The sequence below is a fragment of the Leucopleurus acutus genome (genome assembly GCF_964270905.1).
Source record: "Leucopleurus acutus genome assembly, chromosome: 20".
Taxonomy (NCBI): domain Eukaryota; kingdom Metazoa; phylum Chordata; class Mammalia; order Artiodactyla; family Delphinidae; genus Leucopleurus; species Leucopleurus acutus.
Window position 1 is genome coordinate 19944985 of NC_139162.1, and position 22176 is coordinate 19967160.

The 22176-nt window shown below is 50.1% G+C and overlaps 1 protein-coding gene across 1 annotated transcript in view; it reads right to left on the reverse strand.

The window, feature by feature from the left end:
* Window positions 1–1176: 1176 nt before the first annotated feature.
* The window catches only part of CDH5 (cadherin 5), a 32351-nt gene continuing 11351 nt past the window's right edge, over window positions 1177–22176 (reverse strand). Inside the window, exons 3-12 of the mRNA XM_082863581.1 lie at window positions 17023–17311; window positions 15878–15994; window positions 14823–14987; window positions 13790–13977; window positions 11836–12086; window positions 8585–8727; window positions 6954–7078; window positions 6488–6596; window positions 4194–4439; window positions 1177–1941 (exon numbers count right to left, since the gene is read on the reverse strand). Coding sequence (XP_082719707.1) covers window positions 1427–1941; window positions 4194–4439; window positions 6488–6596; window positions 6954–7078; window positions 8585–8727; window positions 11836–12086; window positions 13790–13977; window positions 14823–14987; window positions 15878–15994; window positions 17023–17311 — 2148 coding nt within the window. The 3' untranslated portion in view covers window positions 1177–1426. The remainder of the gene's footprint in view (window positions 1942–4193; window positions 4440–6487; window positions 6597–6953; window positions 7079–8584; window positions 8728–11835; window positions 12087–13789; window positions 13978–14822; window positions 14988–15877; window positions 15995–17022; window positions 17312–22176) is intronic.

Sequence of the window (22176 nt, forward strand, 5' to 3'; positions counted from 1 at the left end):
AACCTGCTTATTATGCAAAAACCCTTATTCTATATGTTTGTGAGAGCTAGAAATGTATAAGTATTATTAGTAAAAAAAAAAAAATATGAAAAACTCGTTATTGGTTAAAAATAAAAAGTCAGTGTTATCTACAGTCCCCTGAATTGAGGGGCCTTGCCCAGAGCAGGAACCTTGGTCCATGACAAATGGTGAGTCAGAGAGTTTGCCTCCTTCCCCGCACCCCCGTTGAGTGATGCCACTTCCCTAAGGTGTGTTTGCAGTGGAAAGTTCCGTACGTGGCTGAAAGTGGAAGAGGAACAGGTGACCACTGGGCCTGAGCAGGGGCCTTGCCTTCTGTAGGGATGGGGCCCTGCTGGGGTTCCCTGAGATGTGGCAACAACGAGGTGTAAAGGCAAATGGCACAGCTGTGTTGCGCAGTCATGTTTGGGTTTGGACTTTGGCCAGAGTTGATGTGGGTCACACCTTAAGTGCCTCTAAGTCGAGAGATCAAGAGTAGATGGAGAGAAAGAAAAAAGAAAGAGCATGAATGAGTGACCGGGCGAGGCAGGGAGAGGTCTTCTGCTCCGGGAACATCTGCCCTGCTTCCCAGGCAAAACTGGAGGGGTGTCGTGAGTGTCAAATTGGGGTCACAGCGACTCCTGGCCCTCTCTGGAGAGAGTGGGTGTGGAGGTGGCCCTCACCCTATGATCTGTGGTCTCGTTTGGTCTGCACTGTCCCTCCAGGATGAATTCACAGTTGCTTTAAAGTTCAACGAGCCATTTCCCTGACCTTGGATGAATTTTCAGTACCCAGTACAGCATAGTTACAGGCATGGCAGGCCAGCGAGGTCACCTCAAGACCCAAGGTCAGGAGATGTCAAGAGGCCCTTCCTCCCTTTTGACAGGCCTGGAGAGAGGCTGCAGAATGCTGGGGGTCTTGGGAGGGTGTGAGGAAGCTAAAGCAGGGCAGGCCTGGGGGGCGGGCCCAGTCTCCTGGGGGACCGGGCTACAGAGAGTCTCGCCCCACAGTCATGCCATCCAGCCCCTTGCCTCCAGGTGACAGGCACCAGGACCCCCCCCCCCCAGCTGCCCCCCCTAGGGGTTCAGGGACCTCAGGGGAAGACCTCCCCCTGGCAGTTGAGCATAATCTGCTTTGAGAAGACTGAGAAAGTCTTTGAGTTGAACCCGTAGTCGCAGGTGACAGGGTTATGTGGCTGTCTCAGCCCAGACAGAACACCAGCCTGGTGTTTTCCAGCGTTTTGGGAGTAGCCATCACTGAAATACGTTCCTGGACATTTCAGGGACTTGGATTTTGCCATCCAAGGTGGCGAGGTCTCTGGGGCCCATGAGGAAGGGCTGTTAGGCTGGGACATGAGTGCTGTGATTGGAGGGCTCAGTGCCCGTGTCCGACTAGCCTGAGCTACCCAGGCCCAGAGGCCCACGGTCCCCTAATACACCAGCTCCTCCCGGGGGTCCGAGCCATACAGCTCGGCCAGCATCTTGAACCTGGGCCCCCAGTCATTGAGAAAGTCATAATCAATGTCCGAGTCAGATGAATCGGTGCCCAGGGAGCTGAGGGACTCGGCGATGGACTCGGCGCCCTCGTAGCCATAGATGTGCAGCGTGTCGTAGGGTGGGCCGCCGCCGTCGTGGTCCGCCTCGTCCTTCTTCACCTCGATCATTGCGGCCATCTCCCCGGGCCCGTGCGCCCCGGGCGCGTGCCGCGGCGGCTTCTGCACCTGTGCGTAGAGGGACGGCCGCGTGTCCAGCGCCGGCCGCGGGGGCTTGGTCCCACCGTGGCGCACCGAGTTGAGCACCGACACGTCGTAGCTGGTGGTGTCCATCTCGCCGCCGCCCTCCTCGTCGTAGGTGACCAGCTGCTCGTGGATCTCCGGTACGCTCTTGCCGTGGGCGCGGGCCTGCTTCCGGAGCCGCCGCCGCAGGATGATGAGGAGGGTGATCACTGCGAACAAGCGAGCCAGAGCTGGTCAGCCATGGCCCAGCAGACCGGGGGACTCCCCCCAACACCCCGCCCCCACACCCCCCCCCCACACCCCCGCCTTGAGGTTTACCTGCACCCTACCCTCCTCCCTGGGAATCCCTGGGCCAGCCCAGCTCCCAGTGACAGCTGGGCCAACGCAGAAGTTTTGGTTTGGTCTAGACACCTGGTGGGTCCACCCTCACTCCCACCCAGAGTCATCTCCACCCCACCCCCACCCAGGATCCATCCTTGCTGGTGTCCTGGCCACAGTAGGGCGGGGGGGAGAGCAACAGAGCGGGCCTCCCTCAAGTTCATTCTCTCCTGCCACTCTCCTCCCCATCTACCCGCATCCTCAATTCCTCCCTCCTCTTAACCACTGTGGCAAATCCTTCTGTGTCTTGTCCAAAGGCCAGGAGGCCAGAGGTTGGGGCAGAGATGGGGAAAGGGATGGAGTTGGAATTTGGAGTGCAAAGATCCTGAGCCGTGATGATGACGATGATGACGATGATGGTGATGATGATGACGGTGACGATGATGATGATGATGGTGAAGATGATGATGGTGATGACGATGATGATGGTGATGATGGTGATGGTGATGATGATGATGATGATGATGATGATAATGATGGGTCATGGTGGTGCTGGTAGACATGACACCCATTGCAGTAGCAGCAGCTACTCTTGAGCACCTACTGTGTACATGCTGGCATGGTATTGGCACATTTTCATGTTCTTTTACTCAAAGTAGGTATTAATATCCCATTTTACATGAGCAAACCAAACTCAGAGCAGCTGAGTGACATGCCCAGAGTCCCATGATCAGGCAGCAGTGTGATGTTGGCCCTGCTCAAAGCTCTGAGGTGTGTGACTGCATGACGGTTGCCAACCCCTAGGAGGGGTGGACCACGTGGGGCAGAGAGCTCCTAGAAGTAGGCTCAGAGCATCCCTAGACTCTGTCGTTCTAGCCTCGAGTGACTTAACGAACTGTTCCGTACATAAGAAAAGCCAGGATGCCCTCTCTGAGCCTCTGTTTCCTTGCCTGTAAAATGGAAGTGATGACTCCTCTGCTCTGTTTATATTTGATAAGGTGGCTATGAGGTTAAGTGCAATTCTGTGTGTGGTGGTGATGCCAGTATATCATTATTACTAATTTTTATTGAGAGGAAAATCTGGGTCTGGACTCTTTGCCACGGAAGCCCCAGAAGTGGGAGCACTGCCAAAGGGCCTCTCAGGGAAGCCACTGGCAGGAAAGGCCTGGAGCAGATGATGTGGGTCCCTCACTGTGTCCCCCGGTCAGTCCTGTCACTGTAGTGCACAGGGTGACCTCTAACCACCCAAGGGCTTCCTCTGGAGGGCCAGCCCCTGCCCCAGGTGAAACGCAGAACTTACACCTCTGGGAGGAGCGCCACCATCAGCTGGTGGGCATCGTTGGAAAAACATGGGCTGTGAGTGCCGCCACCCAGTCTCCAGTGAGAAGCTCCAGTGTCCCATGGTGGCAGCTTGTGTAACAACTTGCCCTTGATTGGCTGCCTACCTTTCCAGTCTCACTCCCCCTCTTCCTTCTGGGGCTTCTTGGGAGTGCCTCTCACATAAACCCTGTGCACCCCAATCCTGGTCCCAGGGTCTGCTTCCTGGGGAGCCCAAAGTAAGGCAAGGCCTAAAGTGCTCCTAAAATTTCTGAGGCCCAAACAAGAGGAAAAGAGATGTCAAGTCTGGAGAAATCCTAAAAATAGAAAGAAAACCACTGGCGATAATCTAAACTAGAAATTTTAAACTTTCCGTTTCTCTCCAAAAGAAGAACTGGATCCTCTTTTTTCAAAGCAGGTGCGACTTGTGGGATCTTAGTTCCCTGACCAGGGATTGAACCCGGCCCCTCTGCAGTGAGAGCGAAGAGTCCTAACCATTGGACCGCCAGCGAATCCCCTCGGAAGAGGTTTTATGTAAATAAATGCCTAGAACAGTGCCTGGCACACAATAAGTGCTCAAAATATGTCAGTTGAATGAGTGAATGTTATATATAAAGTATTTTAAACTGGGGAAGGAGACTTGAGTCCCCCCCTGCTTCCCCCCCCTCCCCCGCCATCCCCACAGTTAGGCACCCAAGGAGGTGAAGCTTACACCTAGCACAGGCCTGCACTAGGGCCTGGAGGCAGGGCTGGGCCTGGATCCCTGGCCTCTTCCTTCTCCTGTGTAGCCCCCTCAATGTCCCCTCCCATCCTCCTGGGCACTGACCTGTGATGGTGAGGATGCAGAGGAAGATAGCTACCAGCGCCTGGATGCTGACGCCCACCTGGGCGGCCACCTCCTCACACAAGGTGAACTCGCCGCGTTCGTTGCACTTGCACACAGTCACATCCAGCATGCTGGTGCCTGTGAGGCTTGGCCTCCCGTTGTCCGAGATGAGCACGGGCAGGTGGTGGACCTTGGCGCGCTCTCGGTCAAAATACCCATACTTGACTGTGATGTTGGCCGTGTTATCTGGAAACACCAAGTCCTCGGAGTCAGGCTCTGCTGCCTGGAGTGCCCATCCTCTCATCCACACTGCCTGCCACCTCCAGGAAGCCCTTGTTAACTGCACCAGCCCATGTGCTGCCTGGGCTGTGTCTCTGCCCTTGGCACCCCCTGCCTCAGGTTTTAGCCATTTGAGCGCAGGTCTGTTCCTCCAGAGAGGGGATGTTTTGGGCAGCTGCTTCGACCTAGCCTCTAAGAAGGACTTGGCCAGAATGTAAAACCCTTGCTTTCTGTTTCTGTGGGCGAATGATATGCCTGACCCCTAACTCTACTTCAATAAAAGGTGACTGTCAGCTAATTAACGCATTGTTTCAAGCTTTGATGAGCAATCAGGGGGAAATAAAGTCTTAAAAAGTCTTTTAGCATCGGGCTAACTTCTAAGGCTGTTTTTGCTATCCCTGAAAATCCATTAGAAAGTAAAAACAATGCACAGTTCCCTGGGGCACTGAGGGGATGATTGCATATGTAATTGAGGATTCTCCAGTCAGGCTGGAATTGAGAATGCGCTTTGGCCCAAACATAGGCTCTCCCTCTCAGCTCCAATCAATCCTTGTACAGAATTCCCCAGGGAGATTTTTTAACATGCTGGTTTTTCAGGACCGCCCCCCTCCACTCCTCCTTCCTTTTCCCCCTCCCCTCTCCCGCCTTTCTGATTCAGTGGCTGGATAATCCGCCCTTTGTTGGCTCCTAGGAGATGATGATGGTTAGAGGGTCCAGGGACTCCCTGTTCCAGGGTTTACCTAGCCGTGCGGGGTTGGCACACTCAGAAAGCCAAAGGCAAAGGAGGCCATCTTTTAGATTTCAGATGGAAGCCAATTACATTTCATTATTAAGTAGCCATGTCTATTATAATTGAAAATAATAACAATATGGCCACTGACACTGTATGAGGGAAATTAGAGATTTCTCACTATACTCATTTAATATTGTAGCAGGACATTCATGTTCTAAGTGAATCTGAGATCAACAAGCTAGTCTCCTGGTCACATACGGGGTGTCTTTGGGTTGGTGTTTAAGCTTTCTTCTCCATTGCAGCCCTCCTCTGAGGCAGGATTGAGGTGGGCCCCGGGGATGGGGTGACACGTATTTTTTCCATATTATTTACTACTAAAGACAGCGGAATGTTGAATGGTCTGTCATTGACTGTCCGCGCATCGTAGCTACCATCCCCATCCCATAGGAGGCTCCTTAAGGACGAGTCTGTGGCTGATCCCCTGGGTCTGCCTCTCACTCTCAGGGACCCCACTCCCTGACCTTCCTCAAAGGTGGCAATGGCTGTTTCTATACAGGAATCCTCACCAACCACAGTGTTGCCAGCTGGGATGGGCAGGGATTCCACCCCATTCTGGGTGAAGGATTATTCTGTTTAGACCCAAGGGGGATTTTTTTGTGGTTTTCTCAGGAAGGTGCAGAAGCCATGGAAGCCTGTCTGCTTTTGGCTGGAATTCAGTCAACTCAGCACTGACACTCTCGGAAGCACATACTCATGAGAAACTCTGATTGGCCGCTACTGACATCACAGGGCTCTCTAGGCTGTGATTGGTGGACCAGATCCTGTCCCGAGGACACCTGCTGGTAAGTAGTCATGGTAGCCAAATTAAAACACTGTATCCTTGGCATTTTGGGTTTCAAATGTCCAGTTTTGCCTCTTTGGAAGCAACCTCAAAGTTCTATGTCATAGAGCAATTTGCAGTTGTGCTGAGCGCAGGAAGGAGTCTTTGGCTAGTTTGTGAACCAAGCTGTCTACACCGCATATCTGTTCTGTGCTCCTCAGTAACCTGAGCATCTTATGGGGAAGGGCAGGCCATGTGGACTTAGCAGTGTGCCAGGGTGGCTCTGACCATTGCACAGACCAGTTAGGTATGTGGTGGGAATTGTACAAAACCTCCTGTAACTCGAAAGCCCCACTGAGGGCCTGCCCCCAGTGCACTGGCTTGGTCCTTGACCCTGGCTTTTCAAGACTCAACCCCGTCCCTGAGCCCCCCAAGAGCCAGCCTGACTGCCTTGAGGCGCACCGTGATTATCCGTGAGGGTGAAGTTGCTGTCCTCAGTGCTCAGGGAAAACTTGAACTTCACATCTCGTGGTGTTATATCCTTGTCTATTGCCGAGATTTGCACGACCAGCTAGAGGGTGGAAGATGGGGGCCGGTCATTAGCGGTGTTGGGTTGGCCGGGGTTTCAGTGATGGGGAGGGACTTTGGGTTTAGACCTGACCGTGGCTGCCTCTCACCTGTAACACTAACCTAAATGGTCTCCACAGAGCCACTCTTTCTACCACCACCTCCCCGCCAATCTACTCACTACACGTTCTCTCTGAGCCTCAGTTTCACCCTCTGTGGGGATAATGTCACCTTTCCTCAAGGCTGTTGTACAAGTTACATTAAACTTAGTGAAATGCCGGCTGACCGTGGCTGGGAGGTGCTGCCCCTCGGCCTGCCCCAGGCGGACGCTGCCTTGCCCTCCCACCTGAGTTAGACTCACCTTGCCCTGGGCAGCGTTCTCACACACTTTGGGCTCGTAGGGCTTGGCAAACTCTGGGGCATTGTCGTTCTCATCCAAAACTTCGATGTGGACCTGCACAATGGATTCTTTGCCCGTGGGGGTCCCTGCAGGGGAAAGGACTCATCACTACAGTGGGTTCAGCAGGTACCAGCCCTGGGATTAGAATGTATATGGATGGGAGTCCTGGAGGGGTGCTCTTTTTGCAGGAAGAGGGGGTTATGGACATCTGGAAGGGAGGCCAGGGATGGCCTTCTGGTAGAAGGGAGTGGAAGAGGAAGGGGGTAAAGCTTCAAGCACAGGGATATTTGCTAAAGAATTAGTTGTAAGAATTGAAAAGGTGAACAACAGAAGTGTATTTTTAAAGGTTTTAATTAAATCAATTAAGTAATTATTAAATCAATTCAGCAATTTAAGCAATCAAACTAATTTAAATAAATTAATTATGAAATAATTGAAAAGGTAAACCATCTAAGTGAGATTGCATTAATAAATGACGTCAGTTTAAAAGAATGGACTATGTGGCTGTTTGCAATGCCCAGGTAAATTACATTTTAAAAATTACAGTCTTTTTAAAAAAAGATATTTTAGTACCATGAGAAAATGATTCTGGAATAAGGTTAAGTAAAAATGCAGGATATGATATTTATACAAGTATTATGATCTCACTTGTATAAAAATACATATCGTAAAAAGACCAGAGGAAATAAACTACAGTGCTAACAGTAATCATCTGTGTATGGTGGGAATATGAGGGTATAATTTTCTTCTCCTTTTTTATATTTTCCGTATTTTAAAATGGGCAGTAAACTATTACTATAAGATTTAAAAATTGTATGAGTGAGATTAGATGGGGAAGAAAGGGGCAAAGACTGATCTGGACAGTACGCAGGAGTCCATTGAAGCTGACCTGGCTGCCAGGTGGGGGACGTGCTGCCAGCAGGAAGCAGGGGCCCTTCAGGGTAGCACCGGTGGGGCCCTGGCCAAGTCACCCCCTTTCTGGGCCCTTGTGGCCTCTGTGTGAGGTGGGAATATTGATCCTTCTCCCAGAGGACAGTTGTGATTTTCTCATAGAGGCGAAGGGTAAATTCTGGAGAATCTCACAGTCTTGGAGTTGGAAACTGCTTCAGATTTTGAATTCAGCCCACTGACTGGCCCATAAACACCCTCCAAAGCAGCCTTTTCCAAATGACCACTATAATAAGAATCACATGGCACTCGTTCAGTGCACACTCCTTGGCCCCATTTCTGACGCACTGGACTAAAACCTCCAGGGAGGCATCTGAGAAGCTCTGTGGTTAAGAGGTGCCTCAGGTGATTCTCATCACAGGGACATCTGGCAGCCTGTTTTGGAACAGTGCTTCTTAAACTGTAGTGTGCATGAGATTCTGATTCAGTCTGGGGTTGGGGCCTGATGTTTTGCTCGTCTAACAAAGTCTCAGATGACGTGGATGCAGCTGGTCCATCCACACTTGGGGATGGAGGCGCTATAGCATCCCAGCCAAGTGGTGCATCAGCAGGTGCTTATAGGACCTCTGGAGACCCAAAATGATGGATTTTGACAATTTGAAAAGGAGAGGAGCCCAGGTCCCCTGGCAAATGGGGCCACTCACCACTAGAATCCAGCTCTTTGGCCTCCACTGTCAGGTTACACCAGGGGTAGACTTCTCTGTCCAGCTCCTTCTCATTGTAAATATTCCCCTGCTTGGTTATTCCGAAGAACTGGCCCTTGTCACTTGTCCTGCGGATGGAGTATCTGCCCACGGGAGAGAGTTTCAAGGTTTTCCGTTGTTCTTTGCTGAGTCCAAACTCCCCAGCAGGACAGAGGAGACCCTTCAGGATCTGTCCCTTGCATCCATCCCCCATCTTCCTCTCACTGCTCATTGCACTTGATCACCCAGAGGGAGTCAGAGTAGTGAGATAATCCCTTTGAGGTTGGCAGTGTTGCCATCACTGGGCTGAGGGTGGTACCTGAGACTCCATCAACAGCACTTTCACAGTTGAGGCAGGTGGCACTGTAATCAACTGTACCACAGCTTGGATTGGATTTTGTGATTAATGAAAAGATAGTTGGGCAAGAGCCAGGAAGAAGTAAAAAAAGGGGCTGGAAGAGGTACGAAGTGATTGAAAGGAAACTAAATTTGTGAAGTAAAAATTGGAAAAGTTCTTAAGGAAAAAGGCATGAAGAGAAGAAAAGAGAGATGAAAATATATAACGTTCCAAATATATATTTCTCTAATACTGAGGAAAATTCCAGAACAAAGAGAACAGAAGAAATAACAAAAGATATAATAGAAGAAAACTTCCTGATCTGAAGCAAGGCCCAAGTTTATAGAAGAGTCATTGATATCAGGCGTAATTTTAAAAAGAGATCAATATTTAGCTATATCCTGATGACACTTTTGAATTTCAGAGCTATATAAAGAAACCAAAAAGAGTCCAGACAGAAAAGATATGTCCTTATAAAGAAAGAGAAATCAGACTCACCCCAGACATTCTCACAAAGTTAAATGCTAGGACACACTGATAATATTTTTGATTTGTAAATATGCAAGGATTCAGGAAGTATATCATCCACAAGATGGGTCCTGAAAAAATTTTTTTTGAAAACTCACTTCATCTAACAAGTGTCTCAAAATAAAGTAGAAAAAAAATCTGGTTTGGGAGGAATTAAAATTAAACTATTGATATCTTTATCATATATAGGAAGGCAATGGTGTGTGTGTGTGTGTGTGTGTGTGTGTGTGTGTGTGTGTGTGTGTGAGTGTGAGTGACAGAGACAGAGACAGAGACAGACAGAGAGAGAGACAGAGATTTTTAACTAGAAAATATTGGTCCAGGAAAACATGTAAAATTTTACAGATAGAAGTAAATCTCACTGGTAGAAGTAAAAATGCATGTACTCCATCCAAATATCTACGAGAAAATAACACGAAAAAATAGACTCTACAACAAAGATGGAGGAAGAGAAAAAAGTAATTAAGTTTGAGAAATAGCAAATGTAAAACAAGATAAAAGAAGTAAGATCAAACATATCATTTACAATGAAAAATGTAAATAGGTTAAACACAAAGCATCTCAGTTTGGATTAAAAAGCAAAGCCATGAGGACACGGGGGGAAGGGGAAGCTGGGATGAAGAGAGAGTAGCGTGGACATATATACACTACCAAATGTAAAATGGATGGCTAGTGGGAAGCTGCTGCATAGCACAGGGAGATCAGCTCAATGCTTTGTGATGACCTAGAGGCGTGGGATAGGCGGGGTGGGAGGGAGACGCAAGAGGGAGGGGATATAAGGATATATGTATACGTATAGCTGATTCACTTTGTTGTACAGCAGAAACTAATACAACATTGTAAAGCAATTATACTCCAGTAAAGATGGGAAAAAAAAAAGCAAAGCCAATTACATTCCAGTTTCAAGAGACAACTTACTGCCCATGACCTAGAAAAAATTAAAAGTAAAGGTCGGAAAATTTATTTCAGGCAAACATGAGTAACATGAAAACAGGACAAACTTTACATCAGGCAACATGGAATTGAGGACAAAATGTCATAAGGATGAAAGTGACAAGTCATAATGAAGGTAAAATAATTATAAACCTTTGTTAACTGAATAGAAAAATTAAAATACATAAAGCAAAAGCTTAGATATTCCAGAAAAAAAATGGACAGAAAGACACACAAAGACAATTACATTACATCACAGAACAAGTTAAAGCAAAGCCAAAAAATGCCCGACTTTATTTAAGAGACTTTATTTAAGTCTTTTAAATAAACCATTGGATCAATGAAGAAGTAAAAATTATCATTATAGACCATTTAGAATAGAATGGCCATGAAAACAGTTGTCCTAAAACTTATGAGATGTGATCAAAATGGAGGTACACGTTTGTCTTTAACAGGAAGACCTGATAACAGAGAAACATTAACTCTCCCCAAATTGATGTATAAACACAATTCTCATTAGAATTCTGATGTTTTTTTAAAAACGGAAGAAGTTTATGGTTCACATGGAAGAATGAATGTTTGAGAATGCATTAAAGATATATAAAGTGAAAAAACACTTGAGGGAGGGACTTGCCGTATACATACCAAGTTTTAGTACCAAGGTGCAACAGTAAAACAGAATGGCTTTGCCACAGAACATAGGATTCAGAAGTAGATTCAGGGATATACGGGAGCTTGGAACTACATCTTTTGTCACAGAGGGGAGAGGAGAGGAGTCTAGTTCAGATAGAAGAACAAGTAGTGATGAAATGGGTATAATGTGATCCAAAAAAATTTTAAAACAATCAAATCCCCCAAACAAACAAAGGACAAATCCACCATAAATGTATGTAGATGTTTGTGTGGTCACGAAGAAAGGCATGATAGGACCACAGCACACCATGAACGTGAGTTGTCTGGAAATCAGGGTTATGATGTTTTCTTTATAGATCCTTGTGTTGTTTGATTGTGTGAAATAAACACTTTTTCCTTCTGTGTTTTTGGGAAGACAAATGTAATAAATCATGTTTAGTGAAGGGGTTTCATGGATGTCAAGTTGGCTGCTCTCTTGACTGTCGCATCTCCCCAGACGGGACCTGTGGGAGGCCGTACCTCCCCTTCAAGGTAAAGCAGACAACGGGAAGCTCTGATGGCCAGGACCATGCTGGCCTGGGCAGAGCAAGATTCCACCTGGCCACATGGGTCAGTGGAAGAGCTTGGGCTTCTTGTCGTGCCTCTGTGCATGTCCCATGTACCTTCCGGGAGAAGCCAGTTTCCCCCTCTGAGTCCTGGGCTCAGTCCAGCAGGCCTAAGAGCCTCAGTGCCTGGGTGGTGTCGTGATCACCACCATCGTCACGCCTTCCACCCGCCTTACCTGATGCTCCGCTTAGCGGCATCGGGGTCCACGGCCAGCACTGAGCCGATCAGAGGTTTCTTCTGGTTCTCCCGCAGTTGGAAGTGGTAAAAGGGCTGCTGGAAGGTGGGGGGCTCGTCCACATCTGTGACGTTGATGATGACACGGGCGATGTTCTTGGTGGAGGTGCTGCTCAGGTAGCGGAGGTCGATGGTGGGGTCCGTGGCCTCGATGGTGAAGCTGTATTGCCGGATGCGTTCATAGTCCAGGGGCTGCGAAGGGAAAACTGTGGTGAGCACTTGCTCCGAGCCAAGCATGGGGTTGTGATTTTCACAGCAACCCTGCGAGGTCACGCTGGGATGATCCCTTTTTACAGATGAGGGGCCTGTGGCCTGGCTGTCTTCAGCTGTCTCCCGTGTATCCTGACCGTGGCTCAGTTGCAGGTATTGAGGACAACCAGTGGGTCAGCCACAGTCTCGCTGTCAAGGGGACCACAGACTAGTGGTTCTGTCCCAGCTCCTTGAAGACATTCCTTTTCTTGTGCCTTTGCTCAAGTCTCTTCTCCTGCCCTTGCCCGCTTGGCACACTCCTATTCACCCCTCAGGAAGCCAATCTGAAGGTAATCAGATGCCCTCTCAGAACCCATTCCTGCCCCTCCCAACACAGGTAATTGCTCCCTGCCTGGGTGCCCTCTATGTCTGTGTGTCTGTCCTCCCTACTGGCTGAGAGCTTTGGTACCGTGGAGGCCGTCTGACTCCCCTGGGTATACCTAGTTCCCAGCACAGGGCTGGACCAGAGAAGGACTCGGGAGAGGTCTGCTGGAGGAATGGCCTGGCTCAGGCAGAGGGGTTCTGGAGTGCCCCCTTTCAGGCAGGTCATCACTGGCCTTGGCCTCCCAGTCCCCTGCATGGCCGTTCTGAAGCAGTTTGTGCCCCTGGCAGACCTTCCCTCCTCTTCTAGATTCAGCCAGTCCAGCTGCTTTCTCAGCAGCAGCCACGGCCAGTGGCCACCCCCTCCCCACGGCATTCACTATTTCCTTACATGCTGATGGCTTTCAGCTGCGAGCACTTGTAATCTTCCAGGGCTTTCCTGGCCCGTGCCCAGGGCAGATCAGAAAGTGCCAGGGAGGGGGCTTCCCTGCTGGTCCAGTGGTTACGAATCCTCCTTCCAATGCAGGGGACGCAGGTTTGATCCCTGGTCAGGGAACTAAGCTCCCACATGCCGCGGGGCAACTAAGCCCACGTGCCACAACTACTGATCTCCCGCTCTTCAACTAGAGAGCCTGTGCCGCAAACTACAGAGCCCACGCACTTAGGAACCCTCGCGCCACAGCTACAGAGCCCACGTGCCCTGGAGCCTGCACGCCACAACTAGAGAAGAGAAAACCCACACACCACAACTAGAGAGAAGCCCGCGGGCCACAATGAAGAGTCTGCATGCTGCAACTAAGACCTGATGTGGCCAAAAATAAATTAAATAAATAAATAAATCTTTTAAAAAAAAAAGAGGAAGAAAGTGCTGGGGAGTGGGCCCCCAGGAGCCCTCAGTCAGCCCACAGCTGCTGCGACTCTGAGGCATGTTCCACGCTGTCCCCCAGATGTCCCCAGCGGGACTGCACCCCACTCGCCCATGGCGTTCACCTGCTCATTGAGGAGCCTGTATTAGCTTTCCTCCTTTGCACATCTCACTGCTCCTGGGGCTTCCTGAGATCACTCCCCAAGTAAACTATTTACACCCAAATCCTTGCCTCGAGGTCTGCTTCCGGGGTAGCCCAGCCTAAGGCACTGACCCTTCTGTCCTGGCTCCCCTTCCCAGCGCCAGGGTCACAGTGTCCACGAGCACACGGCCAGCTCCAAACCGACCCAGAACGTGCACCTTTGGTGGCCTCTGATCCGGGAGCAACCCCTGGCTGAGTCCTGAGGAAGCCGGGAGCCCCCAACCCCGCATCTGATGTCACTGCCACGGGTCTGCGAACCTTCATGGGCTTGATGATGCCCTCGTTGCGGCTGGGGTCAGGCTCGATGGTGAAGGTGTCCCTGTACTCGCCCTGCACGATGCTGTACTTTGTCTTCCGGTTCTGGGGCTCGTCTGGGTCCTCCACAAACAGAGAGCCCAGGGGGCTGCCCACACGGATGTCTTCGGGCACAGAAAATATGTACCTGGCTGATGCAAAGAGGCGCCCCAAAGGGCACTGGGTTAATGAGATAGATGAGGCGATCGTCCCCATACTATCCCAATACATTTTGTTACAGGAAACGGGCACAATAAAATAGTAGTAGTAGTAGTAGTAGTAGTAATTCCTCTGGAACTTTGTGTCCCAAGGCAGAGAGGTTGTGCTCTGTCCTTCCATCCACCTGACAGGTAGTTATTAAGCATCTGCTGTATGTCAGGCACCTTGCTAGGGGACCTGTTAATTGACAATTGAGAGAGTCTCTGCCTTCAGGGAGCTTGTGCCGTGCACAAGGAGGCCACTTCAGGAGAACCCGCCTGTCCTTGGGGTGGCTGAGCCTCTGCGTGAGCCGTCAGCATTGGAGGTGCAAGTGATGAGTCAGCTGACTTTCCTCCCCAGCCCACCCAGGGTGTGTCAAAAGGGGAGAATCAGTCTGTGGATGGGTCAGAGCCCAGCCCTGGCTCTGGCTCTGGAGCTTTGCCGAACCCCTGTTCCCCAGCTCATGGGGATTTTCTAGCTGGGGTCTGGGTTTTCCTGAGCCCATGGGATCTGGGTGAAAGTGGTCCTATCTGGTAGTGGGACTCTGGGCACACGGTGGCACACGGCAGGGAGTGTGACTCCCTGCTGGCCTGTGAGGGCTCCGTGGCAGGGGCAGTTGGACAGCCTTGGGAACGTGTTCATAGATGGGGAACACCGGAAAGACACCCCTGACGTAGGCCCGCCCTGGGTTGGAGAGAGAGGTAGACAGATGCCAGGATCCTCTCTGAGAGCTCCCGGGTCACCGAGCCTGGAGTATCCCAACCCTCGCCCTGCCCGGGGCCCTAGGGGAGGGGCTCACACTGTGTGAAGATGGGGAAGTTGTCGTTGACGTCCTGCAGAGAGATCAGCACGGTGGCCGTGCCCGATTCCCCCCGGAGGCCCTGGGCATCTCGTGCTTCCACCACGATCTCGTACTTGGCCTGCTTCTCTCGGTCCAGGTTTTTGTTCGCTGTGACAATTAGTCCTGCAAAAAGTGTCACATCAGGAGCCGTGTTACTTGGGGAGCTTTTAAAAAATAGTGATGCCCGGCCGCTACCCATAGGGCACCTGGCTTCAGAGCTCCCCAGGTGATTTCACTGTGCAGCCAGGACTGAGAGCCAGGGGTGAACCACCTTCCACCTCCATGCCCTGCACTGCTAGGCCAAACGCTTTGGTCCAGTATTGGTCCCAGCCACCTGGAGCACTGGGTTGAGCAAGAACCTGCGGCCACATCTAGGCTCAGAGTGGGAAGAGTGCTGTGGGTTAGCGATGGCTGCCTTGGGGCCGCGTAGGTTGTGCTGTGTGTTTGCCATCACTCTGAAAGATGGCTTGCCTCAGGCCTGACCACCTGGACTTCTGTCTTGCTCCCAAGACTCAGTCCTTACAGTTTTTTGGGTCACGTGGAGTGGATAATGACGATGGGCCACGTGCTCATTAGGCGTTACCTAATTCAGACTTCACACCTACCGTACAAGGTGACTATAAGCTTCCCCAGTTTTGAGATTAGGGCCCTAGCTCTCACAGAGGTCAGTTGACTTGCCCAAGGTCATTAGAAGCAGTGAGGAGCAGAAATGGGTTCTGAAACCAGATCCATTTGATTCCATAGCTGGAGCTGCTAACCGGCATTCTCTTCCACCTCTCCTGTCAGTGCTTGGGTCCTGACTCTGTCCCCTGGACTTGAGTTCACGTCTCGGGCACCTGTCTGCCTCCTTCTGCCCTCACCAGCCACCTTGTCTTGACGTAGGGTACCGACTGCCTCCAAAGGGTGGTGTAGGTCAGTGGTCAGTGACACCTGGCAGACTGGGCTTCCCTCGGTGCCTGCACCTCCACCCCCTCCAAGCCAGTGCCGCCCCCGGGGGGGTTAGTCACACAGACCGGAACCGCGGATGCTGAAATGTTCTTCTCCCTTCAGGAGTTGGTACACGACAGAGGCGTGGTCTGCCACAGTGGGGTCATCTGCATCCATTGCTGTCAGCTGGATGACCGAGGTCCCTGTGGGGAGAGAACCCAGGGTTGCTGCTTTGCGATGGCCAGCCCCTCACCCCATTCCCAGATGAGGGCCGATGGGGCTCAGGCTGTTCCTGAACCCCCCTCCCCCAGGTCCTGAGGGAGAAAAGGCTGCTTTGTTTTCTGAGGAGCCTGCCTGGGGGCAAAGTGCTGGCAGTGGTGGAGGCCCAGCTCCGTCAAACATGAAGGGCAAAGAGAACTGGTGGTTTTCATTTATGGGGGAAATGAGGGAAGAGGGGAGTGGCTGAGGTCATGGGGAGAAACAGTAAGGGCTGCTTCTTCCTTCTGGAAGCATGAGAACAAGAGACTAGGAAGGGCCCCCGAAGGGCTGGGTTCACATCTCTTTCCCCTTGAGCTCCAGGCTCCCCATACTTGACAGGAAGGTCTGGTACTGAGACCTGGCGAGAGAGCCTGGACTAAGGGCTGGGGAAGGGAGCCCTTTTCTGGCACCCCCTGGAGGCTGGGGGTAGAATTGAGGAAGGAATAGTCTCCTCTGCAGGCCTGGGGTCCAGGCTGCTGACACACCTTGGGATGAGGTGTGTCCCTCTCCCGCCCCCCTCCACTCCTGTATGGACCCCAAAGGTGACTCCTTGTCTTGGTGGAAGAGTTGGCCTCCTTCATGTGCAAAGGCTACGCTCTTGGCGTGCCAGCCCTGAGAGTCAGAACAGTGGGTGGCGTCGGCTCCAAAGAGTAACAAGACGTGTGTGTGTGTGTGTGTGTGTGTGTGTGTGTGTGTGTGTGTGTGTGTGTGTGTGTGTGTGTGTGTGTGTGTGTGTGTGTGTGTGTGTGTGTGTGTGTGTGTGACGGTCAGGACTCCGTCTGGGGCCAGGTCAGAGCTTAGTCTTTAGGGACCAGAGTTCCTTTCGAGTCATATAAACTGGCAATATGGGCATCCCCATAGCGGCCCGGAACTCACTGAATCCTGCCCCAGGCAGTGAAGCTGCAGATGGGAGAGGGGCCTCCATGCCAGGGATGAGCGAGGGGAGAGGGAGACAGACAGACCGGGTGCGTACCTATCCCTGACATCTCGGGCACAGAGGCATTGAACACCCGGTGCGTGAACACAGGCCAGTTGTCATTGATATCGTGAACTTTGATGGTGAAGCTGGAAGGAGACTCCAGGTTCTTCTCAGTGTTCTTGTCCACCACGAGGGCGATGAGGTGGTACTCAGAGATCTTCTCCCTGTCCAGCCTCTCAAAGGCATACACGTCCCCTGTGCTCTCATCAACCTGGAAGACCTTGCCGGCAGACTCTCCTTTGAGCTGGTACTTGGTGTTCTTGCGGTTCACGCTTGATTTAATCTAGGAAAGGAGAGGCGCTGTGAACTGGAAATAGCAGTGGTGGCTGTGTGCATGTGAGTGTGTGCCCGTGTGAGTGTGCCGGGGCATGGCATTATTAAAAAAAATCAATTATATAAACTTACAATTAAATGAATCATATTGAAAACAGAGGTAGGGGCCTCCCTGGTGGCGCAGTGGTTGAGAGTCCGCCTGCTGATGCAGGGGACGCGGGTTCGTGCCCCGGTCTGGGAAGATCCCACATGCTGTGGAGCGGCTGGGCCCGTGAGCCATGGCCGCTGAGCCTGCGCGTCCGGAGCCTGTGCTCCGCAACGGGAGAGGCCACAACAAGTGAGAGACCCGCGTACCGCAAAAACAAACAAACAAAGGTAATGTACTATAAATCTATTGCTTCCTAATACTGTAATTTTACTACATTTTACTATGTTCTCTTGAGTTTTTTAAAAAACTTTTTTATTTTTTACATCTTTATTGGAGTACAATTGCTTTACAGTGATGTGTCAGTTTCTGCTTTATATCGAACTGAATCAGCTATACATATACATATATCCCCATATCTCCTCCCTCTTGTGTCTCCCACCCACCCTCCGTATTCCACCCCTGTTCTTGAGTTTTTATGTTGATCGTATTGAATGATGGAAATATTGGATAATGCAGTGTTAATGCACATCTGTTCCCAACTCTGCCTTCAGTGGCATCGAGTTGGTAGCTTGCAACAGACATGGTGAAAGTGTTTATACCAAGGAAATTGGCACATGCTACAAACAGGATCTTTTCCCCTCAAAAGCCAGTTGTCAACTGTTTATCAGCACACCACTGGTCTCAGTCGTTTAGTTTTGGAATGGTGCATAAAATGTTCTCTTTTTGGAGATTTACAACACACAGTTCTGCAGGAAAGAACTCTACAGAGCTTCGTTTAACTCAGGATTTCCTCTACTTGTTAGACCACTGAATCCTTTTCCTTTGTTACACATACTATTAGTGTCCTTAGGAATAAGACTTGGAAAATAATGTGTGTAAAGCAATTTGCACAGGCGCTCAATAAATGCGAGTTGTTATTCACACTAGATGCCTACATTAAAGGATATTAGAAGTTTAGAATTGCTGAACATTTCATTTATGGAATCTTGGAAGCAGAGGCTGTTAGGAACATAAGCTAATCATGTTTCATACATGTCTAATGGTCCTCCCATAGGTGGTTAGGATGTTCAAAAAATAGAGTTCAATAAAGTAAAAGAAAAAAACCAGATGCCTGCAAGGTGCCAGCCTGGGAGCATAAAGATAGTCCAGACCCCGCTCTTTCCCTCAGGGCCGGGTTTGAAGCAGCAGAGGCTGAGATTGTGAGGGAGGGCAGCATTTAAGGGTCAGTTGGAACAAGAGCCTTGAGTGAAGGTGTTGCATCAGAAAGGCTGGAGGAGAACCCGAGAGAGAGTGGGGTCTCAGGACAGAAGAGGGAGCATCAAGATGGGTGTGGTCAGGTCCCACGAGGTCTGGAAAGCATCCCTAGGCTTAGCAGCGGTGCAGTCATCGGAGCCCTTGGTGAGAGCAGCGTTAGGGGTGGTGGATCGAGAAGCCGGATGACAGGGCTTTATTATTATTATTATTATTTTTTTTTTTTGCGGTCCGCGGGCCTCTCACTGTTGTGGCCTCTCCCGTTGCGGAGCACAGGCTCTGGACGCGCAGGCTCAGCGGCCATGGCTCACGGGCCCAGCCGCTCCGCGGCATGTGGGATCTTCCCGGACCGGGGCACGAACCCGCGTCCCCTGCATCGGCAGGCGGACTCTCAACCACTGCGCCACCAGGGAAGCTCCCGCGTGACAGGGCTTTAGAGAAGAGTCTGGGAGGTGAGGAAGTGGGGACAGGGAGTGAGCCCTTGGTGGGCGGGGCGGGAGAGAGGTGAGGCTGTAGCTGGAGGTAGTGAAGAAGCATCCTGGAGCAGGGCTGCGGGTGTGCAGGGGCAGATGGTTCGTGGGGAGGTCCCGAAGCCCAGTGGCCGGGACATACGATGAACAGATGGGCAGGAGGCAAGAAGTGATGCGCCAGCGCCGGAACCTGTGACTTGGGCGGGAGGACAGTGGGGGTCAAGAAGGAGGGACAGTCTGGGGCCCTGTATGAGTTACTCAGGCTTAGGGTAGGATGGTCATTCCAAACCTGGTTCTGGTGGGTGCATTAGGATTCATGTGGGCAGGGGTAGCAAGGGGGCGTGAGTCAGCTTTGATCTGTCACTGGAATTCTGTCTGAGATTGCATTTGACTCACACCTAAACATCTTTGATAATTTCTCAGTATCATCAAATAACTAGTGTTAAGAAGACTTCATTTGGATATGAGTTTCTGTTTTCCTTCCCTCCAACTTTTCTCAAATAGACTTTATATTTTAGAACTGTTCCAGATTTATAGAAAAATTGAGGTGATAGTACAGAGAGTTCCCATACATCCTGTGCCCAATTTCCCTGTTATTAACACCTTACATTAGTATGATACATTTGTCGTAATTAATGCACCGATATTGATATATTATTATTAACTGAAGTTCATATTTTGTGCAGATTTCCGTAGTTTTTACCTAATGTCCTTTTTCTGTTTGAGGATCCCACCCAGGATGCCACATTACCTCTAGCTGTCATGTTCCTTTAAGTTACTCTTGGCGGGGACAGTTTCTCAGATTCTCCATGGTTCTTTTTTTTTTTTAATTGAAATATACTTTATTTACAATGTTGTGTTAGTTTCAAGCGTACAGTAAAGTGATTCAGTTATATATATATATATGTATATATATATATACAAATACACATATATATTCTTTTTCAGATTCTTTTCCATTATAAATTATTGCAAGATCCTGAGTATAGTTCTCTGTGATGTATGGTAGGCCCTTGTTGTTTGCCTAGTTTATATATAGTAGTGTGTAGATGTTAATCCCACTCCCCTCACTATCCTCTTTGGTAACCATAAGTTTGTTTTCTTTGTCCGTGAGGCTCTGCTTGTTCTCGACGACCGTGAGAGTTTTGAGGAGTGCTGGTTGGGTGTTTTGTAGGATGCCCCCTATTGGAATTTGTCCGATGTTTTCCTCACGATTAGACAGACTGAGGTTATAGGTTTGGGGGGGGGCCTCCCCTTTTTTAACTTATCCCTATATTTGGATATGACATCTTAATGCCAAAAGCTCTGCTGACCCCTGTCTGTGGATTCAGAAGGCCACTCCGCTCCCATTGTCCGGCAAACAGCTCTGTAAACAAAGGCTCCTGGCTCTGATCTTGGTAAACAGGGACTTCCTTCCCTCCGATGATGTCTTTGGAGCCAGGAGGAGATCCTTGGAGCCCTGTCCTTGCCTCTCCCAGACACCGTGCTTCTTCCCAGGGTGGGGACTGCACGGGACCCTCTGTCCCCACGCCAGGTGCCAAGTGCACGCTGTTGGCAGGGGACGGCAGGCCCGAGGCTCTTCGTGCTGCGCAGAGGCCTTCGGGCGAGCCGTCCGAGGCCCGCCGTGTCCGGGCTGGGCGGCACGCCGGCGGCCCTGCTTGCTGACTGTCCCTGACTCAGCCCGTGGGTATTCGTTGGGGGGCAGTCGTTCTCTCTGGAGGCTGATTCACGGCACGCTCACCCCCTTGGGAAGGAGCAGATGGGCCGATGGTATTTTCCTCTAGGGCACAGAGTTCACATCGGTGTTGGGAGTCAGGAACCCTGTGCTTTCCTAGGGCTCTATCCTGGTTTCACTGTGTGACCCTGGGCAAGCGCCTTCCCCTCTGAGTGGCCAGACTGAAGGATCTGAATTTCCCAGCCATTCTTGGTGGCCAGAGGAGGCCTGAGCACGGTGAGCAGTGGAGAGGGCCGTGGGCAGGGCTGTGAGTGTAGATTCCCCAGCTGGCTCCACCGCCAGCTGCCATGGCATTTCTGGTCCTGAGGCCAGACTTGACCCTTCCCCATCTAGGGGTCCTTTCTGGCCTGATTCTCTATAACCATAGGGCTCCCCCATCTCCAGCATGTGTGGGGTTCTTTGTCTGATACATGCTGCCCTTTTAGACCAGGGTGGGCAAACTGTTTCTGTAAAGGGCCAGATAGTAAAAATTTTCGACTTTGTGGATCATATGGTCTTTGGGACAATTACTCAAATCTGCCATTGTAGCATGAAAGCAACCACGACCATTTGTTAAGTGCACGGCGTGGCTCTGTTCCAATAAAACTTTATTTACAAAACCGCATGGCGGGGCAGTTCTACCAGCCCCTATTTATGTATTTATTTATTTAATTGAAGTATAGTTGATTTACAGTGTTGTGTTAGTTTCTTGTGTACAGCAAAGTGATGTATATGTGTGTGTGTGTATACATCTTTTCCATTATAGGTTATTACAACCTACGGAATATAGATCCCTGTGCTATGCAGTAGGTCCTTGTTGATTATCTGTTTTATATATAGTAGTATGTATACGTTAATCCCAAACTCCTAATTTATCCCTCCCCTGCTTTCCCCTTTGATAATCGTAAGTTTGTTTTCTATGTCTGTGAGTCTGTTTCTGTTTTGTAAATAAGTTCATTTGTATCATGTTTTTAGATTTGACATATAAGAGGTATCATATGATATTTGTCTTTCTCTGTCTGACTTACTTCACTTAGTATGATAACCTCTAGGTCCATCCATGTTGCTCTAAATGGCAAGATTTCATGCTTTTTTATGGCTGAGTAATATTCCATTATTTATAGGTACCACACCTTCTTTACGCATTCATCTGTTGGTGGACACTTAGGTTGCTTCCACGTCTTGGCTATTGTAAATAGTGCTGCTATGAACATTGGGGTTCGTGTATCTTTTTGAATTAGAATTTTCATATTTTCTGGATATATGCCCAGGAGTGGGATTGCTGGCTCATA